The 21,103-nt window shown below is 47.0% G+C and overlaps 1 protein-coding gene across 13 annotated transcripts in view; it reads left to right on the forward strand.

Annotated features, from left to right (window-relative positions):
- Positions 1-15: 15 nt before the first annotated feature.
- Positions 16-21,103, forward strand: part of TRPV5 (transient receptor potential cation channel subfamily V member 5) — a 33,862-nt gene continuing 12,774 nt past the window's right edge. For 2 of the 13 annotated variants that reach the window (XR_014833590.1, XM_085005228.1), the window contains exons 1-10: positions 16-170; positions 616-775; positions 1,138-1,337; positions 3,869-3,966; positions 4,104-4,226; positions 5,782-5,919; positions 6,163-6,261; positions 6,414-6,589; positions 6,943-7,089; positions 9,009-9,221. Coding sequence is in view for 8 of the 13 variants with exons in the window: in XM_085005228.1 (XP_084861354.1) it covers positions 1,210-1,337; positions 3,869-3,966; positions 4,104-4,226; positions 5,782-5,919; positions 6,163-6,261; positions 6,414-6,589; positions 6,943-7,089; positions 9,009-9,221 (1,122 nt within the window). In the remaining 5 variants the exon portion in view is untranslated. Of the gene's footprint in view, positions 776-948; positions 1,338-3,868; positions 3,967-4,103; positions 4,227-5,781; positions 5,920-6,162; positions 6,262-6,413; positions 6,590-6,942; positions 7,090-9,008; positions 9,222-21,103 lie in introns of those variants that run through there. The other 11 variants (XM_085005229.1, XM_021078896.2, XM_003360094.6 and 8 more) reach the window with 11 other exon arrangements.

Here is a 21,103-nt window from a genome sequence, read left to right on the forward strand (position 1 = left end):
CTCATCTTTCTGTAGGCAGAAGCTTCCCAAGAGGCAAGGGGATCTCCTGTGTGACGTGGACCTTGCAAGCCATCTCCAACTGTGCCACCAGCCCCAGGAAGTCATAGGAACCCCTTTCTGCTGTATGTTCTCACTTAGCAAATAAGGAGGTACCTTGTTCCGGTTTCCAGGTAACTCATAGGTCTTTTGAGTGACTGCAATTCAATACTATGGACATTCCTGTTTGAAAACAATCAGGAAGAGAACTAGAAACTCTCATATCATAAATTAATTTAAAACTGTCTTATCTTTACCCAAACTCCTCCTGTTGACTCATTCCTGGAGAGTCCCATGATTTCCTCCACCTCCACTCAGTTCCTACTGTTCAACCTCTGTAGAAGCGCAGCCCTCTCTGGGGTCTCCTCTAACTGGAAGGGAGAGGCTGGAAGGGAAGAGGAGTCACTGGGCTTCCTCTAGAGGAGGGGCAGCCAGGAGACGTCCTCTGAGGCAGGGCTGTGGGTGGGGAGGGCAGAGGGGACCACAGCTCAGGGAAACAGTCCTGGGGGGGCTTGAGCCCATCTAAGGAAGGAGAAGCCGCGGTTGTCAAGCTGTCACAATTGATTGTGCCTTTCACAGTCCTGAGACTGGGCAGGTGTTACAGATTTCACAGATTAGGAGATTGAGGCCCAGAAAGTTCACCTAACTGATGTGCAAGGACTCAGGGCCAAGATTCAAACCCGGACCTGCCTGATTGCTGAGCTGGAGGGCTTTGCGTCTGCACACTCCTGCATCCCAGGTAATTGCTCCCCTCGCTTGCGGGACCCATCTTCTGGGCTCGCTCCGGAAGCTCCCAGTCCAGATTCCTCCGCCCCTCCCCTCTCCGCTCCCAGTCTCAGCCGCCCTAGCCCACTGATAGGAACCGGCTCCCTCCTCCCGCCCCTTCAGGCTCCAGGGCAGGGTCAGGGCCCCAGGGCCTTGCTCTAGAAAGAGCTCCTCCCCCTCCAGTTAAAGCCTCTCTCTCCTGGCTGGGCCTTCAGTCCCCTGGGTGCACGTGCACACATCCCCACACCCCACAGCCACAGACTGCACACCGCACACGCCACCCTGGAGCAACGCTCACTCCCCATCCCAGCCCCAACCCCCCTGCCTCCACTGCAGTTGCTGCTGAGTCCTAGCCTGGCTCCCTTGAACCACATCCCTGTAACTTGCCAGTGCCTACAAGGAGGAGACATGGGGGCTCCGCCGCCCAAGGCCAGAGGGTTCTGGATCCAGCTCCAGAAACTTCTGACCTCCTGGCTGGTGGGACAGCAAGACTGGGATCAGCAACTGGATGAAGCCCACATGCTGCAACAGAAGAGGTAAGGCTGCTCCCTGGCCCCCGTCCCTGAGCTACGAACCCTCTGCCCTCTTGGGTCTGTCCCCTCCCTGGAGCAGCCCAGAGCTCAGTGCCAGAGCTCATGTCCCAGGTACCAGAGAGCAGCATCCAGGGGAGGAGCAGGGACAGGTGGGAGGGAGCAACTTGCCGGGAAGGCCTGCGATCCTGTGGGCTTTAGGACACTTGCTGATTTAAGAGGGAGTGAGGAATTATCACTGACGAGAATGAGAGTCGAGAGCATGGGAACAGGGAGGAGAGCTCGCGTCTATATAATACCTGGAGCTGACCTGCTGACCAGGGAAGCCCAGGTGACATGAGGGAGTCCCAGTGCTGACTCATAGGGTCCGTCTACCTTTTACTGAGTCTCCTGGGTGCAGGGCTGTGCCAGGTCCTGAGGAGACAGAGATTGAGAAAGGCCTGGGCCTGTTCCTGGGAAGGTGGCTGTTCAGGCAGGGCTGGCACTCCTGGAGGCAGAACATATCACGGCCAGCACCAAGGTCCAGACCCTGGAAGATGAGCCTCTGCCTCGGGGTGTCTGCAGGGCTTGTCTCTCATGCACAAGAGCTGCTGTTAGCAGACTGGGGGGGATGGGGAGGCAGCCAGGGCTGGGCTCATGGGCAGAGGGATCTTCAGTTGCACAGGGGCCCACACTTGGTTTAATGTGTCATGTTATCATGACCTTGAAATTCCTAATACTTTTTGGACAAGGGGGCCGGCGTTTTAATTTGGCGCTGGGTCTCATGCATGTGAAGCAGGCCCTGAGTGCCGTCTGAGCCCCCATTCGGGAAAAGCTCCTTGCGTGCTTACCAACCCCCGTCCCAGGCCCTGCTGCAGAAATTTTAGTCTCCCTCCATCCTCCTGCACTTGAGTGGGACTAAGGCCCTATCCAGGAAAGAGGTGGTTCCTGGACCCCTCTCCAGAGGGCCATGGGCCAGAAGCCTGGAGTCCTGGCCCAGGTTGCCCTGAGCTGGGCACGCTCACACCAGGAGTCTAGGTGAGTTGGGTGGGGGGTGGCCTGCACTCTGCCGGTCCCTCCTGAGCACGCTTCCTTGAGGGGCAGATGCAAGCTCAGCCTGGAAGTCAAAAGCTACTTCTTTTGGGGGGGGGGGGGGTGTTTTAGGGCCGCGCCTGAGGCATATGGAGGACGGCAGGTTAGGGGTCCAATCGGAGCTACAGCTGCCGGCCTACACCACAGCCACAGCAACATGGGATCCGAGCCGCATCTGTGACCTACACCACAGCTCACAACAACACCAGATCCCTGACCCACTGAGTGAGGCCAGGGATCGAACCCACATCCTCAGGGATACTATTCAGATTTGTTTCCCCTGCACTACAATGGGAACTTCCAAAAGCTATTTCTTGAAATAATAAAACTTCAGAGTTTCCATTATGGCACAGTAAAAATGAACCCAACTTATATCTATGAGGACATCAGCTCAATCCCTGGCCTTGCTCAGTGGATTAAGGATCAGACCTTGCCATGTGCTGTGGTGTAGGTTACAGAAGCAGCTCAAATCTGGTGTTGCTGTGGCTGTGGTGTAGGCCAGCAGCTACAGCTCAGATTCGACCCCTCGCCTGGGAACCTCCATATGCTGCAGGTGCAGAAAAAAAGAAAAAGAATAAAACTTCTCTCTTGGGTTCAGGGGGCCATTGGAAGAGAAGCATTTGGGGCTGGCAAACTCAGGGGAACCCCAGTCGATCTGTTTATCTGCCTTTCACCTCTCCCCTCGCAACCCTCAACCTACCAGGCTCTGTGTTCACCTTCAGAGACAACACATACTTGCCCAGCAGGAATCAGCTCTATCTCTTGTTTGGCTCGTCCAGGCAGGGGAGAAGCAAAGATTAACCGGCAGAGGTACTACAGGATGGATGTGTCCCCAGAGTTCCTTCCTCCCACGCCGAGCTGCACATGCTCAGAGAAGCCCTGAGCCGTGCTCCTCTTCACTTAACAAAGTATTTAGAAACTTGAGTCCAAGGGTAAACTAGAGGAGAGACAGAGCCTTCCCCGTCGGTCTCACAACCCATCCCCCGCCCTCAGCCCAGCAGGAATGTGTATCTGTGTATCTGAATAGCCCCTGAGGTAGGTAGGCAGAACTTAAGCAGCTCATGATCTAAACAGAGCTGGTTCTGCAGGCCTGTGTGCAGGGAGGAAACCCAGGCAGAAAGCCCCTCTCCTCCATCTGCTCTAGATTCCCAAGTCCTCAAAGCATTTACTCATCTTAGATTGACCCGGCCAGGGCCAGCATGACCACTGGTTCCATGGTCTGGGCAGCCTCCCTCATTCAGCCGAGCCACAAGGACCCATGGAAAGAGGAGACAAGATGCCACCACATGGGAGAACCTGAACCAGGCTCTCACCCCAGTCTGACCCTCAGCTTGAGTCTGGGAAGCCACGATCCAGGGTGTCACCGCCTACTTGGTGTGTCCTAAGCAGGAGCTGTCTTTGTACCTCTCTGCTCTTGGCCTCCCTGCCATCCTGTCTGTCTCTGACTCCTGTTCATCCTCTCCCAGGATTCGAGAGTCACCTCTGCTTCGGGCAGCCAAGGAGAATGACTTGTGTGTCCTGAAGAAACTCCTGCTGGACCGAACCTGTGACTTTCGGCAACGAGGTGGGATCCGAGTTTGCTGTGATGGAGAAGGGACAGAAGTCCCCGCCCCCAACTCTGGGACTCAGAAAGGTTCTGCCAAGGGGCCCTGGACAGTGTCTGTGGGGAATGTTTGATGCTCCTGTCTCACTCCGCTCCAGGAGCCCTGGGGGAGACAGCACTGCACGTAGCTGCCCTCTACGACAACCTGGAGGCTGCCACCGTGCTGATGGAGGCTGCCCCGGAGCTGGTCAAGGAGCCCACCATATGTGAGCCATTTGTAGGTGAGGAGCCTGAACGATCTTTCAAGGTGAACACAGGTAGGGGGGCATCTGAGAGTAGGTTGGGAAGGTGTGGTGGAGGGTTCAGGAAGGACTCCCTTGAGCTGAGAGGAATGCAAAGGTTCTAGTCTGAGCTCTGAATATCCATGACCTCCTTGAGCCATTTTTTCTTTTTTTTCAAATTTTTTATTATAGTTGATTTACAATGTTCTATCAATTTCTGTGGTACAACAAAGTGACCCAACTAATACATATATATATATATTATATACACACACACACACACACATATATATATATACATATATATATACAAAGTGATCAGTGTATATATACCTTATTTTTCTCACATTATCCTCCATCATGTTCCATCACAGGTGGCTGGATATAGTTCCCTATGCTGTACAGCAGGATCTCCTTGCTTATCCACTCCAGATGCAATAGTCTGCGTCTACTAACCCCAAACTCCCAGTCCATCCCACTCCCTCCCTCTCCCTCTTGGCAACCACAAGTCTGTTCTCCAAGTCCATGATTTTCTTTTCTGTGGAAAGGTTCCTTTATGCCATATATTAGATTCCAGATATAAGTGATATCATATGGTATGTCTTTCTCTTTCTGACTTACTTCACTTAGGATGAGAGTCTCTAGTTCCATCCATGTTGCTGCAAATGGCAATATTTTTTTCCTTTTTTTTTTTGCTCTTTAGGGCTGCACTCATGGCATATGGAAGTTCCCATTCTAGGGGTAGAATCAGAGCTGCAGCTGCTGGTCACAGCCACAGCAATGTGGGATCTGAGTCAAGTCTGTGACCTACACCACAGCTCATGGCAATGCCAGATCCTTAACCCGCTGAGTGAGGCCAGGGATGGAACCCACATCCTCATGGATCCTAGTCGGGCTCATTAACTACTAAGCCAGCCACAAAGGGAACTCCTCTTTTGTTCTTTTTTGCTGGCTAAGTAGTATTCCATTGTGTATATGTACCACATCTTCTTAATCCTTCCATCTGTCAGTGGACATTTAGGTTGTTTCCATGTCTTGGCTATTGTGAATAGTGCTGCAGTGAACATAGGGGTGCATGTATCTTTTTCAGGGAAAGTTTCGTGTTGATATATGCCTGGGACTGGGATTACTGGATCATGTGGTTGTTCTATATTTAGTTTTCTGAGGAATCTCTATACTGTTTTCCATAGTGGTTGTGGTAAATTTCCACCAACAGTTAGGAGGGTTCCCTTTTCCCTACATCCTCTCCAGTATTTGTTGTTTGTTGACTTGTTAATTGAGGCATTTCTTATTTTCCTTCAACTCTTTCTATGTGCCATGAAGGACAGAACTCTATGGCTTTCAAAGAAGCTCTAGAGTGATTACTTTTATCTGCTGCCCCCAGTAGCTGAGAGGTAGGACAGCTGAGTGAGCCAACTGTCCTCAGTCTCACACCATTCTGCCCAGTAAAGGGCAGAAATCCATGCAAGGATCTGTCAGGGACCCCCATCAGCCAGGGGGTGCTGTGTCTCTGAAAGAACTGGGAATAGACCACATGACCGACTCTCTTGTCCAGGTCAGACGGCACTGCACATAGCCATCATGAATCAGAACGTGAACTTGGTGAAAGCCCTGCTCGCCCATGGGGCCAATGTCTCTGCAAGAGCTGTAGGCTCAGCCTACCGCCTCAGTCCCCAGAACCTCATCTACTTTGGTGAGAGCCAGGCCCAGGGCTTGGAGGGCAGGAGCAAATCAGGGTGGGGGGGCTCTGAGGGGGGCTCCAGGCTCAGGGAAGCTGGCAGAGGGCTGAGGGCCAGAGCCAACTGCCCACCCCACGACCCTCTGCACCAGCCCTGCCTCTGCTGACAAGTGTTTCCGGCCCAGAGTTGAGAAAGGGGGAGCAAGAGACTGCCCACCCCAGCTGCACTCTCATGCCTGGTGCCCTCTGCATCCCCAGGAGAGTATCCTTTGTCTTTTGCTGCCTGCATGGGCAGTGAGGAGATGGTGAGGCTACTCATTGATCATGGAGCTGACATCCGGGCCCAGGACTCCCTGGGTAAGAGCTGGGCTGGAGGGGGAGCGAGGATGGGGGGTGTGAGTGGAGGGGCTGGGGCAGCCCTTGGGCCCCCCCACCCTGGGGCAGAGTCCATGGGGAGCCTCAGGGACTCTGGTCCCAATGGCTACGTGACACCACATGTCCTCCCCCAGGAAACACAGTGTTGCACATCCTCGTCCTCCAGCCCAACAAAACCTTTGCCTGCCAGATGTACAACCTGCTGCTGTCCTATGACGGTCGTGGGGACCACCTACAGTCCCTGGAGCTCGTGCCCAATCACGAGGGTCTCACCCCCTTCAAGCTGGCCGGAGTGGAGGGCAACACCGTGGTGAGGGATGCTCCCCGAATCCCACAGTGTCCTCCTCCTGACTCTTCTTCCCAAATTCCCCAAAAGGGTGGTGGTCCCTTACTTCTGACCTCATCTCTAACACCCTCAGCCTCAGGACTTGGGTGGATTAGAGAATCTTACTTGAGGATTTCTGCTGTGGTACCCAAAGTTCTGCTCCCTTTGTCTATTCCCTTCTTTCAGACCTTTATAGGGTTTGTGGGAAGGAGAGATAGACACAAAATTAAAAGAGGGTTCATGTAAACAGAGTCTTTTTAATTCCTCTTCAACTGTGTGGTTCCCCTTGACCAGATCCTTGCACACTGACCCTCCAGCTCACCCCTGTGTTCTCTCAGATGTTCCAGCACCTGATGCAGAAGCGGAAGCACATCCAGTGGACGTGTGGCCCGCTCACCTCCACTCTCTATGACCTGACGGAGATTGACTCCTGGGGAGAAGACGTGTCCTTTCTAGAGCTTGTGGTCTCTTCTAAGAAGCGGGAGGTATGGATACCATGAGGGTTTAGGTGCTGTCAGGTGTCTGTGCAGAACATGTCCATTTGCTAAGATTCTGGGCTCCAGATACTTCCCTGCCCTGTAAAACAGATGGAGATGAGGACAGAGTGATGGGACCTATGGGAGAAAATTCCAGTCACTACCTCATTCCTAACTCTACTCTTCCTCTGCTTAGCTCTGTTCCCTCCCTCTTCCTTTCTCATACCAAACTTATGGAAGAGGAACTCTCCAAATAGAAATTGCTCCCTATCATTCATTCATTCAACATACTGAGCTTCTTTGCTGCATCCCAGGCACTCTAGCAGGAACTGAGAATACAGAAATCATTAAAATGCAGTTCCTGTCAGTCAGTGTTGCCAATTGCCCATCCCTGTCCTCAATAATTGTCATAGAGTACAGCATAAGCCATCATAGGGTCTGTACTATGCACAGGGGCAGCAGAACGAGGTTACCTTGGCTTGGTTGGACCAGAGAAGGTGTCTCAGAGGTCATGCTGGAACTGGGCTTCCAGGGGGGAGGTGGAAGGCACCAGCAAGATGAGGAAAAAGAGAGTTTTCCAAGAGAGGGAAAAACGCATGGGTCATTCAGACAATAGTGGATTGAACGATATGAGGGAAAGGAATGTTTGTTGAAGATTTAAGGAGAGTAGAAAATACTTTGTCCTTTTTTCTAGAACCTCCAAGATGGTGGCAAAATTTAGTTCCCATTGTTTATCTGCCACCCAACAATTTCCTAGGAATCATTCTAGAGCCATAAAACTCAGATGGTTGCTGGTATTCATGAGTAGAGGAAAACGTGAGACTGTCTCTGGAAACAAATAAGCTTCAATCAGGATTTCTTAGGAATTGGAACTCCAGCCCCTTGGATCTTGTGCCACCTTGAATCCTTGGTCTATGATTTCAGCTAGCTCTCAAGCTTCTCCTACAGATTTTATTCTTGTCTTTGGACAGTTACTTTTTTATTCCCTCGAAATTCCTTTCCAGCCCCTTTTCTACCCCTCACCACCTTCACTTGCAGTTCTGTTGGGAGACCCAGATTCCTACCTCATGATGAAGAGAGGCTATCTAGCTGGAGCTCCTTCAGCTTCCCACTTCTTCCCACTGAATCTGGAAACTGCCCTTTCTTCCTCTCCTTCCCTCTAGGTTCAATGGAAAAGATGGTCTTTCTGCTAGGGGTTAGTCCTTTCAGCTCTGCTCTAGCCTTGCCTTGTCCTGCTTCCTCCGATGCCCCATGCCATTCATCATCCACTTCCATGAGTGTCTTTAACTGCTCACTATCTACTCACATCTGAGCACTGACCACCTGGCTTAGACTATGGCCACACCCTACTCCCCATGTCATCTGTAACTCCTCTCAGGTCCACAACACTTTTAGGGCAAATCTGACTACCTTCTTGCTTGAACCTACCCCTGCCAATTGTCTCCCACTGTGTTGGAAAACAAAGTCAAACTCCTTACCTTGGCATTCACAAGGTATGATCTGGCCCATTGCTACTTCACGTGGGCTACCTCATGCCCACCCCTCCCTAGGTTCTGCCATGTCCCCAATCCACACCTCATCTGCCATCTTCTCATACCACCCTGCCTCAGCGGGAGCTGTGGCTACTCTACCGAGTGATCTTTCATCCCTCTCCCTTCACTCAACCATCAGTGGCTCATCTTTCAGAGTCTCTATGGTACTGTATGTCCTGTGTTTACTGTGGTCACTGCTCATCCCTAGCACCAGCATGAGGCCTGGAAGACAGTGGAGATTTACTAATGGTAGAAGAAATGGCAGGCAAAGTGAATGAATGATGCTCATGTGGACTATGACCGTGGACTATGACCCTGACCATCTGGGACCCAGTGGGAAACCCAGAACTCCTCGCTCTGGTGGTCACCTCAAGCTGTACCCTTCTTCCACGGCAGGCTCGCCAGATCCTGGAACAGACACCAGTAAAGCAGCTGGTGAGCTTCAAGTGGAGGCGGTACGGGCGGCCGTACTTCTGCGTCCTGGGCACCTTGTATGTGCTCTACATGGTCTGCTTCACCATGTGCTGCATCCACCGCCCCCTCAAGCCCCGGAGTCGCAACTGCACAAGTCCCCGAGACATCACCATCTTCCAGCAGAAACTGCTCCAGGTAACTCTTCTCAGAAAGGGATGGAAGGGGAGTTCCCATCATGGCTCAGTGGTAGTATCCATGAGGATGCGGGTTCCATCCCTGGCCTCACTCAGTGGGTTAAGGATCCAGCACTGCCATGAGCTGTAGTGTAAGTCACAGATGTGGCTCAATCCCAAATTGCTATGGCATGGCAGTGATGTAGGCACAGCTGCAGCTCCAGTTTGATTCCTAGACTGGGAACTTCCATATGCTGCAGGTGCAGCACTAAAATTAATAATAATAAGGGAATGGAGGGAATGGTAGCACTGGATGATGGTGCTGGAAACCAGAGCCAAACCACTTGGGAAACATACCATTCACTTGGCTCCAGCAGGGGCTGGCTCCTGATGGCCCAGATAGAAATTAGCCAGGAGATAAGGGGGCCAGAGATGGGGCTTAATGAGTCAAAGTGGACTTGTCCAGGGAGCAATGGCTTTCTTGTTAACTTTCAAAGAATGCTTGGTATTAAAAATGCCACACATTCGTCAAATTCCTTGTCATTTACAAAGAGGACCAGGCTTTTATAATGTGACCTTCAACGAAAACCCTATTGTCCTAAGGGTAGGAAAATTGTGCTCCAGGTCCATCTCTGAGTCTGCTCCTGGGCTGTTGGGGTGACACAGACATCCTTCTGGTCTGCATTCGCTTCCAAGTACTACCAAGAGGAGTACATTGGCAGGGGTGTGTCAGCTGTCTGCCTACCCATCAGATGTGCTGCAGAAGGATGCTGGGGCTGGGTAGCAGGTGGAAGTAAATCCCCTCTGAGGTCCCTTTCACTCTCATGGCCTTACCATTCTCTGATGTCCTTCTGAGGTGAGGGTGGCTGAGTAGAAGGGAGGGGTTAGATGTATCTCCCTGTAGAGGGAGCAAACTCCTGGTGCAACAGAATGAGCAGCCTCTCATAAGTAAGTGCTTCTGTGCATATACATTTAACCCTGAGTTCACCTGATGTTCGTAGGTAACCATTCTTTTCTAATCTTCCTTTGTTCAAACTAACTTGGCGGAGTTTCCAGATCTAAAACAGAGATAGCCTTCCAGCCTAAGAGGTGGGTGTTGCTGAGCAACTGATTAGCACTGAGGCTCCTCCCTCTGTGTCTCTTCCTTTTTAGGGCTTGACTCATTATGTACAGACATGTTCCTTTGACCCAGATAGTCAGAATTATTATTAGGCGATCCCTCCCCTTGCCTCAGGACCAGGTGAAGCATAATTATAGCTGAGTGCATGATCTGTGTCCTTCTATTTTCTCTGCTACTCTTCCTTTTCCCCCTTTGGCATTTTAACTCTTTTTGTCTTCTACTTTGATAAAAACCATTTTGGCCCAAATAGAAAATTCCTGACTTTTGAATATTCTTTTCTTGGTGGGAGAGGGGACTTAAGAATGCTGCTGTAAGGAGTTCCCTTTGTGGCTGAGTGGCTAAGAACCAGACTAGGATCTATGAGGATGTGGGTTCGATCCCTGGCCTCACTCAGTTGTTTGGGGATCTGGCATTGCTGTGAGCTGTGGTATAGGTTGCAGACTCGGCTTGGATCCCACGTTGCTGTGGCTTTGGCATAGGCTGGCAGCTGTAGCTCTGATTCAACCCCTACCTTGGGGGTGGGTAGGGGTACCTCTGCTGTAAAGAGTTTGAGTAGTGAAGAATACCGTTGAAGATCTGTGTTTTTAGACATTACACATTGAGGCTTTGTCCTGAGTTAATGGAATGCCTGTGTTCCTCTTATTCAGTAGTGTATTCAATCAAGAGCTCCCCAAATTATCAGCATGATTTGAAAGATTCTGCTTTCATTAGGCACCACATCTGTTAAATAATAGGAAATTATTTCTTTCTACTTTTTTTATTACTTGCAAGTCTTAGAAAAATGAAAAGGTACCAATAGAGAGTCTTGACTTGATGAATGCCATTGATGCTATATTAGTTAGCCCATGGAGCTTTTTCTCAGATGAATGAACACTTTTATATCCAATTATATTAATAATCTAGAGAGACAGAGCTCTCTGTGTAGGACTTCCTCTGTGGGTCTCATGGGATCTAGAAAAGTCGCTGGGCTCCAGGAGAGCAGCCCAGAGCACCGTCTCAAGACAGATGAAATAAATACTATTTGTTTTTATGACATGGCACAAACTACCCAAAAGTAGACATAGATGAGGTTGGAGTTAGTTTATCTCTGTGCAGTTTTGGAGAAATTCCAATAAATGTCTTCACTCTGACTGCCTCCTTGTTCAACCATAAAAGTTATACTTGTCTAGGATTTCTCAGGAACTCAATTGCGATAATTTTCTGTCTCCATTCAAAGTCCACTTGGTTGAGGCAGAACAACACAAATGCTAGCCCTGGTTCTCTTAGGTTTCCAGATGAGCGGAAAGTTCAAAGTCTGGGATTAGGAGGCCTAGATTTTGTTACCAAAAATCTCAACCTAACTCTGAAACCAAATAGCTGTTTGACCTTGGGCAGATCCTGTCTCTTGCTGTATCAGTAGTTTTTAGTTTTGTTTTGGTTTTGCTTTTGCTTTTAATAACTTAATGAAATTTTTTTTGCATTTTATTTTTCTTATTACTCAATACATTTATTACATTTGTAGTTGTACAATGATCATCACAATCCAACTTTATAGGATTTCCATCCCACAACCCCAGCACATCCCCCATCCCCAAACTGTTTCCTTTGGGAACCGTAAGTTTTTCAAAGTCTGTGAGTCAGTATCTGTTCTGCAAAGGAGTTCATTCTGTCCTTTTTTCAGATTCCACATGTCAGTGAAAGCATTTGATGCTGGTGTCTCATTGTCTGACTGGCTTCACTTAGCATGATAATTTCCAGGTCCATCCATGTTGCTGAAAATGCTGGTTATTTCATTCCTTTTAATGGCTGAGTAATATTCTGTTGTCTATATGTACCACATCTTCTTGATTCACTCCTCTGTCGATGGACATTTAGGTTGTTTCCATGTCTTGGCTATTGCAAATAGTGCTGCAATAAACATTGGAGTACATGTATCTTTGTGAGTCATGGTTTTCTCTGGATAGATGCCCAGGAGTGGGATTGCTGGGTCAATGGTAGTTCTATTTTTAGTTTTCTGAGGAATCTCCACACTGTTTTCCAGAGTGGTTGCACCAATTTACAATCCCATCAACAGTGTCATAGGGTTCCTTTTTCTCCACACCCTCTCCAGCCCTTATTGTTTGTAGACTTTTGGATGATGGCCATTCTGGCTGGTGTAAGGTGGTACCTCATAGTGGTTTTGATTTGCATTTCTCTAATAATGAGTGATGTTGAATATCTTTTCATGTGTTTTTGGCCATCTGTATGTATTCTTTGGAGAACTGTCTGTTTATATCTTCTACCCATTTTTGAAATTGTATTACATTTATAAGTATATAACAATCATCACAACCAAATTTTACAGCATTTCCATTCTAAACCCTCAATGCCTCCCCTCACCCCCCAACCTGTCTCATTTGGAAACCATAAGTTTTGTATCAGTAGTTTTTAACCAAGACTACATATTAAAAACATGGGAAGCTGGTAAAAATACTGATTCCTAAGCTACCCCACACCAAATACATCAGCGTGTCTGAAGCTGAGGCCCCTGCAATTGTATTTTTAAGAAATTCCTTGAGTGATTTTAACACTCACTTGGGCTGAGAGTTGGTGGTTTCTGTCTTTGAGGTCCAACTAGCTCCCACTTTTCAGTGTGAAGTCCACCACTCTGATCATTGAGATTCTTGACGTGCTGTTCAGCCACAGGGCATTAATCTCCCATCACCAGATTTTCTTTCTGTGTTTTGAAGATTTCCTTGATCTCCCCACTGCCCTTTCCTCCACATCACTTGCCTAATTCATTCAATATTGTTTTGTGACATTACTGTGTAGAATCACCAAAAGCCTTGTGGGGCCCTGAACGTTGCTGAAGGTATTGGAAACTCAACCTGGTCTGAGCCAAATGCATGCAACCTCTCCCCTTTTGGAGCTTACAGACTGATGTTCAGGAAATGAATAGATATTTCATTGCAACCTGCGATTGTTACAATTCACATTATTTTTTCCTATAATTAGAAAAGAGAGTGCTGAGAGTGCTTATAACAGAGGCCTGGGCACTCTGAGAGGCCAGAGAAGGCTTCCCTGAGGAATGTAACAGAGCTCAGATCTGGTTATGAATTAAAGGTGGAAAGTGAGTTCCAGGCAGAGAAGATGCATATGCAAAGGCCCTGAGGCAGCAGACGCTCACCGATGTCCAGGAGCTAAAGGAAGACTGGCCATAGGGAGCTGGGGCAGGAGCCTCCAGATGAGGTTGTCCGGGCAGATCTTTCCCAGATCATACAGGACCTTGCAGGCCAGATTGAGGATTTATTCTTTATCTCAAAGGTAATGGGAGGCTCACAAGGATTTGACACAGGGGAGACACTTAATAACACTTTTGTTTTAGAAGAATGTCTCTGTTTGGAGGGTAGAAGACAGGTTTGAAGGGGCTAGCAAAGATGTGGGGAGACCAGTTAAGGGGCTATTACAGTGCAGCAAGCCATTGGTGGGTTGGTCTCAGGATGTGATGGGGAGACAGAGAGAAGTGGTTGGTGTCAGGGGACTTACTGAAGGTAAAACCATCATTGTTCCACAGTGGATGGGATGGGAGAGGTCATGGCAGGAGTGACTCATGGGTTCCATTTGTTTTAAATCATCCACTACCTATCGTGGTCAGTGGGTTGCTTTTTCTACACAGCACAATTCCTCAAAAGCTCTCAACAAACCAAAGCACCACAGTTATTTGAAAACCCAGCTGAACTCCAGCGCTACACTATCTTGCTCAGGGGTCCTAAACCAGCTGGAAATAGCACAAGTCAGAGATGGGACAGAGAAGAGGAGAAGCAAGTAAAAATAACTTTGACTGGGTGCTTGTTTTCTGCACTTTATACGCATTTGCCAAAGCTTCTGAAATTTTGTTAAAATGTGGATTTTGACAGGAAGGCTGAAGTTCCGTGTCTCCGACTCGCTGCTGGGCGATGCCCATGTTGTGATTCTGTGGCCCACATTTCAGATGATAAAGCATTCATCACACCATTTGGTCCTCATGGACATCCTAATTAGTAAATTAAATGGTAATTACCATTTCAAAGATGGTGAATCTGAAGTCCACAGAGGTTAAGTATGTTGGCAAAGACACTCAGCCAGTAAGGGCTGTGCTGAGGTTAGGGTTCTGGTGGGCTTTGCTTCAAACACCTTCACCTTTAATGCGAAGCCAGGACATTTCTCCCTCTAGAATGATGTGCCAGATCCCAGTCTTCTTTCTTGGACCCATGGCGAGAGAAACTCATGTCTCCAGGCTTTGTGAGCCAGCCGGGGCCGGTGACACTCGCCTGTCCCTGGGTACACCTGCTGAGATAAGGAAGCTGGGGTAAAGGGGAGAGACTCAGACATGGAATTACTTCCCACCTCTAGCTACTGAACTACTGACTCTTCTCTAATTTTGATAATAGTCCCTGTTTTCAGTATGATTAAACTTTGCAGATAGAGGGTAAGTCAGACTTCCTTGCGGATGAATAGGGACTCCTCTGTAGAGAGCAGACGTTTCCCAAGTTCATCTTAGAAAACACAGAGCCTAGGGCTTGAAATAAGCCCTTGGAAGGGAGACTTAGATGGGAATCAGATCTTCCTCTCTCTTTGGCCCAGTGGTTCTCAAAGTTTGAGTACATAGCAGGAACAATTTTATCTAAAAAAGAAGATGCCAGGTCCACGCTCCAAATGAATTGGATTGGAGTCCCCAGGGTTGGCCGGGGCATGTAGCTTGTGACAAAATTGACACAATTTCCCAGCTCATTCTGATGGGCAACCTGCTTAGGAGTCCCTGCCCAACATTAAGGATGAAAGTAACCCTTCATTATGAGCCCACAGGTTGCTTTCTGGGTGCTTAATCCCTCTGCAAGAATCTTGAGGAGGAAGAAAGAGTCTAGGATGGGGCTCGACAATGGTATCCAGTGCCTTCTCCTCTTCCTAGTGGTAGTGCATGCTCCCCACCCTGCCCCACAGGGTGGTACTCCGGCTCTGCCATGCCGGTCCCTTCTGACAATGGGGCAGCCAGTTGGTAAGTGAGAGTAATCTCTTGAAGCCAATTCTCAACAAAGGAGGAATGGCCAGCCTTCACAGGGGATCTGACTTGAACTAAGCCATGTAAAGATGTAAGGAATTCCAGTCATTGTTGAAAGACATTTATTTTTCAAGGGGTTGGGGGAGCATTTTCTCAGTGTATTATTAGCTAAGCCTGCTTAGGTGACCTTGAGCTAGGAATCTGGAAATTCCAGACAAGCCCAGTTCCTTGTCATCCTTTTCCCTGTTTGCAGCCCCCCATACCCCTGCCATTCCCACTTTCTGAGCCCCCTCTACCTCTTTACCTCCCTTCTGCAACTCTCAGGTCACGCTCAGCCACACCTGCCTTCTACCCCTCCCTCCCTCCTTTCTCCTTTCCTTACTCATGAATGTAGCATCTACTATATGTGCACAGTGGATACAAAGTATGAGTTAGAGGTCCCTGCCCTTAGGGAGCCCTAAGATTCCTGGTGAGCCATGGAATGTCCAGACATGTGGTATCCCAGAGAAGGCAGAGTCCAACATCCTGTTCCTACAGAGATACACCTGACCTGGGTGTGGAGGGCCAGGAAGGGAGACCCGGGAGCAGCACTGTGACCTGAGTTTTGAGGGTTAAGGGTGAACCAGAAAAATGTGGTGGAGGTACGCATTTTAAGAAAAGGGCACACAAGAGTTCCCTTCGTGGCACAATGGTTAATGAATCCAATTAGGAGCCATGAGGTTGCGGGTTCGTTCCCTGGCCTTGGTCCGTGGGTTAAGGATCCAGCGTTGCTGTGAGCTGTGGTGTGGGTCGCAGATGTGGCTTGGATCCCGCACTTCTGTGGTTCTGGCATAGGCCTGTGGCTGCAGCTCCGATTAGACTCCTAGCCTGGGAACCTCCATATGCTGAGGGAGCAGCTCAAGAAAAGGCAAAAAAAAAAAAAAAAAAAAAAAAAGAAGAAGAAGAAGAAGAAAAAGGCACAGTTCATGCGGAGACCTGACTTAACCACTGAAGACCCCAATCATTCAACATGGCTGGAGGTCCCACAGAGGTTGGGGACACAGGGCAGGAGACAGACCAGCAAGGGTTCTGAACCTCACCTCGGTAGTCTGAGTTTGATTTGTTATTCTTATCTCACAATGCACACGTCCTACTAAAAGAACATGTGTGCAACCAACAAGAATTCTGTACCTCATGCTTGATGCTCTGAGACTTATTTTTTTAATCCTATCTCACAATCAGCACTTCTAAGCAAAAGAATACCTGTTCATGATTTAAAATTCAAATGGCAGGTGTAATGAAGAGCCACAGTGTGCTGGCTGGCCCTTCCTCACCTATGGCTTACTCCCCCCCCCAGAAAAAAACAGGAGGCAACCAGTTTTCACTTTAAGTTTCATTCCTGTTGTTACCTCTGCGTTGCTGAGTAGTAGGATTCTATTAATAGTTATTAATTAAATGTAGACTTTATCTATTGAATCTAATATGATAAAGATTTAGAGAATATCTGACAGTCCCATAATATCTGACAGTCCCATTTCCTTCTCATTTTAATTTTAATTTTTTTTTTTTTTTTTTTTTTTAGGGCTGCACCCACAACATATGGAAGTTCCCAGGCCAGGGGTCAAATAGGAGCTACAGCTGCCAGCCTACACCACAGCCATAGCAACACGAGATCTGAGCCACATCTGTGACCTACATCACAGCTCACAGCAATGTCAGATCCTCAACCCACTGAGCAAGGCCAGGGGTCGAACCCACATCCTCATGAACACTAGTCAAGTTCATTTCCACTGAGCCACAATGGAAACTGCTAGGAAAGGTTTTTTTTTTTTTTTTTTTTTTAATTTTCCCACTGTACAGCAAGGGGATCAAGTTATCCTTATATGTATACATTTTCCCTCCACCCTTTGTTCTGTTGCGACATGAGTATCTAGACATAGTTCTCAATGCTACTCAGCAGGATCTCCTTGTAAATCTATTCTAAGTTGTGTCTGATAAGCCCAAGCTCCCGATCCCTCCCACTCCCTCCCCCTCCCATCAGGCAGCCACAAGTCTTTTCTCCAAGTGCATGATTTTCTATTCTGAGGAGATGTTCATTTGTGCTGGATATTAGATTCCAGTTATAAGTGACATCATATGGTATTTGTCTTTGTCTTTCTGGCTCATTTCACTCAGTATGAGATTCTCTAGTTCCATCCATGTTGCTGCAAATGGCATTATGTCATTCTTTTCTATGGATGAGTAGTATTCCATTGTGTATATATACCACATCTTCCTAATCCAGAGAAGCCACATGGTGATATTTGCCTTTGGGAAATGTTGGTTCAAAAGCGAAGTGAGGAATGGGTTTAATGAGGGGGGTGAGGGTACAGGGTAGATTGGGTGGTATGGGTTTGCATTAGGCAGTGGCCTTGTGGGTTTGAAGGCCAGGGGAGCATATGAGGGAACTGAGAGGCTGAATGAACTGGACCTTGAGAATGTGTCTCTATTAATTCACTTCACCAAATATACCCTTGATCCCAAAACCTTTTCATATGAACCACATATCTGGAAAACTGTGGTTCAGCCCCTCAGTGAAGATAGGAAATCTTGAGTACAATTCCCAAGGAATAAAATCCTTAAAAATTCAAAGAAAAACTCATTACCACTTTGAGTTTAGGGTTTAACTCTAAAGATGCAAATGTGGTCGATTAAGGGGGAATTCTTATCAGCTCAACAGACATCAGAAAGTCTATCATTAAAATTCAATGCAGAGTTCCCGTCATGGCACAGCGGAAATGAATCTGACTAGGAATCATGAGGTTGCGGTTCGATCCCTGGCCTCGCTCAGTGGGTTAAGGATCTGACGTTGCTGTGAGCTGTGGTGTAGTTCGCAGACATGGCTTTGATCTGGTGTTGCTGTGGCTGTGGTGTAGGCCGGAGGCAATAGCTCCAATTAGACCTCTAGCCTGGGAACCTCCATATTCTATGGATGTGGCCCTTAAAAGGACAAAAAAAAAAATTCAATGCCTTTGTCCATTTTTATTTTTTATTTTTTCCATTATATTTGGTTTACAGTGTTGTGTCAATTGTCTACTGTATGGTAAAGTGACCCAGTCATACATACATACATACATACATACATACATACATTCTTTTTCTCACATTATCCTCCATCATAAGTGACTAGATATAGTTCCCAGTGCTATACAGCAGGATCTCATTGTTTATCCATTCCAAGCCCCTGTCCATTTTTAAAACACTAAAATCTTTCTCAACTTTGAAAAGAATCTCTTACAAACTGAGCCAACCTTACACATCAGTGTGAAACACTAGAATTCTTGAAATCAAAAGAAAAGAAAGCTTTTTTTATAGCCCACCGCTATCATTATTTGCTTAATTGAGGCATAACTGACAAATGAAATTGTATTTAAAGTGTTCATCACAATTAATATACATTGTAAAAGCCTTCCTGTCTAGTTAACATATCCATCATCTCACATATTTATCTTTTTTAAAGTTAGAATAATTAAATTCTACTCTCTTAGCAAATACGAATTGTACAACACAATGCAATACCTATAGTTACCATGTGTTACCATCAACTCCTCAAACCTCATTCATCTTATAGCTGAAGGTTTGTACCCTTTAACCAATTTCTTCCTATTTCATCCACCACCCTTCCCCTGGCAATCACTTTTCTGCTCTCTGTTTCTGGGCGTTTGACTTAAAAAAAAATTCCACATATAAGTGATACCATGCAGTATTTGTCTTAACCTGTTGGAGCTTATTTCACTCAGCCTAATGCCCTCAAGGTCCATCTCTGTTGTCACAAATGACAGGATTTCTTTTTTTCTCATGGCTGAATAATATTCCATTGTGTATACATACATACCTTTCATCTTCTTTATCCATTATCCATTGATGGACACTTAGCTTTGCTACTGCAAACAATGTTGCAGTTAACATGTGGCTATGTCTTCCAGATTCTGTTTTCATTTCCTTTGGATGTATACCCAGAAGTAGAATTGCTGGATCATGTGGGGGTTCCATTGTTAATTTTTTGAGCAACTTTCTATTCTGTTTTCAATTTACATTCCTACCAGCATTGTACAATGGTTCCTTTTTCTCCACGTCCTTGCCAACACTTGTTATTGCCTGTCTCTCTGATAATAGCCATCCTAACAGGTATGAGGTGATACCTCATTGTAGTTTAGATTTGCATTTCCCTGATGACTAGTGATGTTGGCACCTTTTTGTGTACCTGTCAACTTAAATATGTCTTCTTTGGGAAAATGTGTATTCAAGTCCATTTTTTAAAATCAGATTGTTTGTATTTTCTTGCTATTGAATTGTATGAGGTACCATTATTTTTACAGCAACTTTCACACATGTATATTACCTTTTGTTTTCCAGAGAGCAGGGTTTTTTTTTTTTTTTAAGCAAACAAATAAAAGCCTTATAAAAGGGTCTGCATGGTGGTCTTAGAGAGCAGCAAGGAAGGCTCTCAGGAGACTGTGGCACTCCCCAACCTGCTTTAAGGGAGGGGACCTTTGGGGACAGAGTGGTGGAGACAGATATTTCAGGGAAGTCAGATTCCAGGTTGAGCAGAGGCAAAATGGTTACCTACGAACATCAGGTGAACTCAGGGTTAAATGTATATGCACAGAAGCACTTACTTATGAGAGCCTGCTCATTCTGTTGCACCAGGAGTTTGCTCCCTCTACAGGGAGATATATCTAACCCCTCCCTTCTACTCAGCCACCCTCACCTCAGAAGGACATCAGAGAATGGTAAGGCCATGAGAGTGAAAGGGACCTCAGAGGGGATTTACTTCCACCTGCTACCCAGCCCCAGCATCCTTCTGCAGCACATCTGATGGGTAGGCAGACAGCTGACACACCCCTGCCAATGTACTCCTCTTGGTAGTACTTGGAAGCGAATGCAGACCAGAAGGATGTCTGTGTCACCCCAACAGCCCAGGAGCAGACTCAGAGATGGACCTGGAGCACAATTTTCCTACCCTTAGGACAATAGGGTTTTCGTTGAAGGTCACATTATAAAAGCCTGGTCCTCTTTGTAAATGACAAGGAATTTGACGAATGTGTTACTCACTGTTGAATTTGAGCAGTGGAACTCCTACTCATATAGGAATCTGTTGAACAAACAAAGACATACATGAGGGGTGGCCCCAAAAGGAGGTTGCGGTAACCAGAACTTTGTCCAATGTTCTCCTTTAGTTTTCATTTATTTATTTTTATTTAATGATTTTTATATTTTCCATCATAGCTGGTTTACCGTGTTATGTCAATTTTCCTACTGCACAGCAAGATGACTCTGTTACACATACATGTATACATTCCTTTTTCTCACACTATCATGCTCCATCATAAGTGACTAGATATAGTTCCCAGTGTTATACAGCAACATCTCATTGCTTATCCATTACAAGGCAATACTTTGCATCTATTAACCCCAAATTCCTAGTCCATCCCAATCCCTCCCCCTCCCCCATGGCAACCACAAGTCTGTTCTCCATGTCCATGATTTTCTTTTCTGTGGGAAGGTTCATGTGTGTCATATAGTAGATTCCAGATATAAGTGATATCGTATGGTATTTGTCTTTCTCTTTCTGACTGACTTCACTTACTATGAGAGCCTCTAGTTCCATCCATGTTGCTGCAAATGGCATTATTTTGTTCTTTTTTATAACTGTGTAGTATTCCATTGTGTATGCAAACCACATCTTCTTAATCCATTCATCTGTCAATGGACATTTAGGTTGTCACTATTCTCCTTTAGCTGGAGTTTCACTTGTTCATCACCTGGT

The sequence above is a fragment of the Sus scrofa genome, chromosome 18 (assembly GCF_054392235.1).
Source record: "Sus scrofa isolate SSC_HxYL_T2T_F1_AM1 chromosome 18, Sscrofa_HxYL_maternal_Yorkshire_Landrace_v2.0, whole genome shotgun sequence".
NCBI classification, from domain to species: Eukaryota; Metazoa; Chordata; class Mammalia; order Artiodactyla; family Suidae; genus Sus; species Sus scrofa.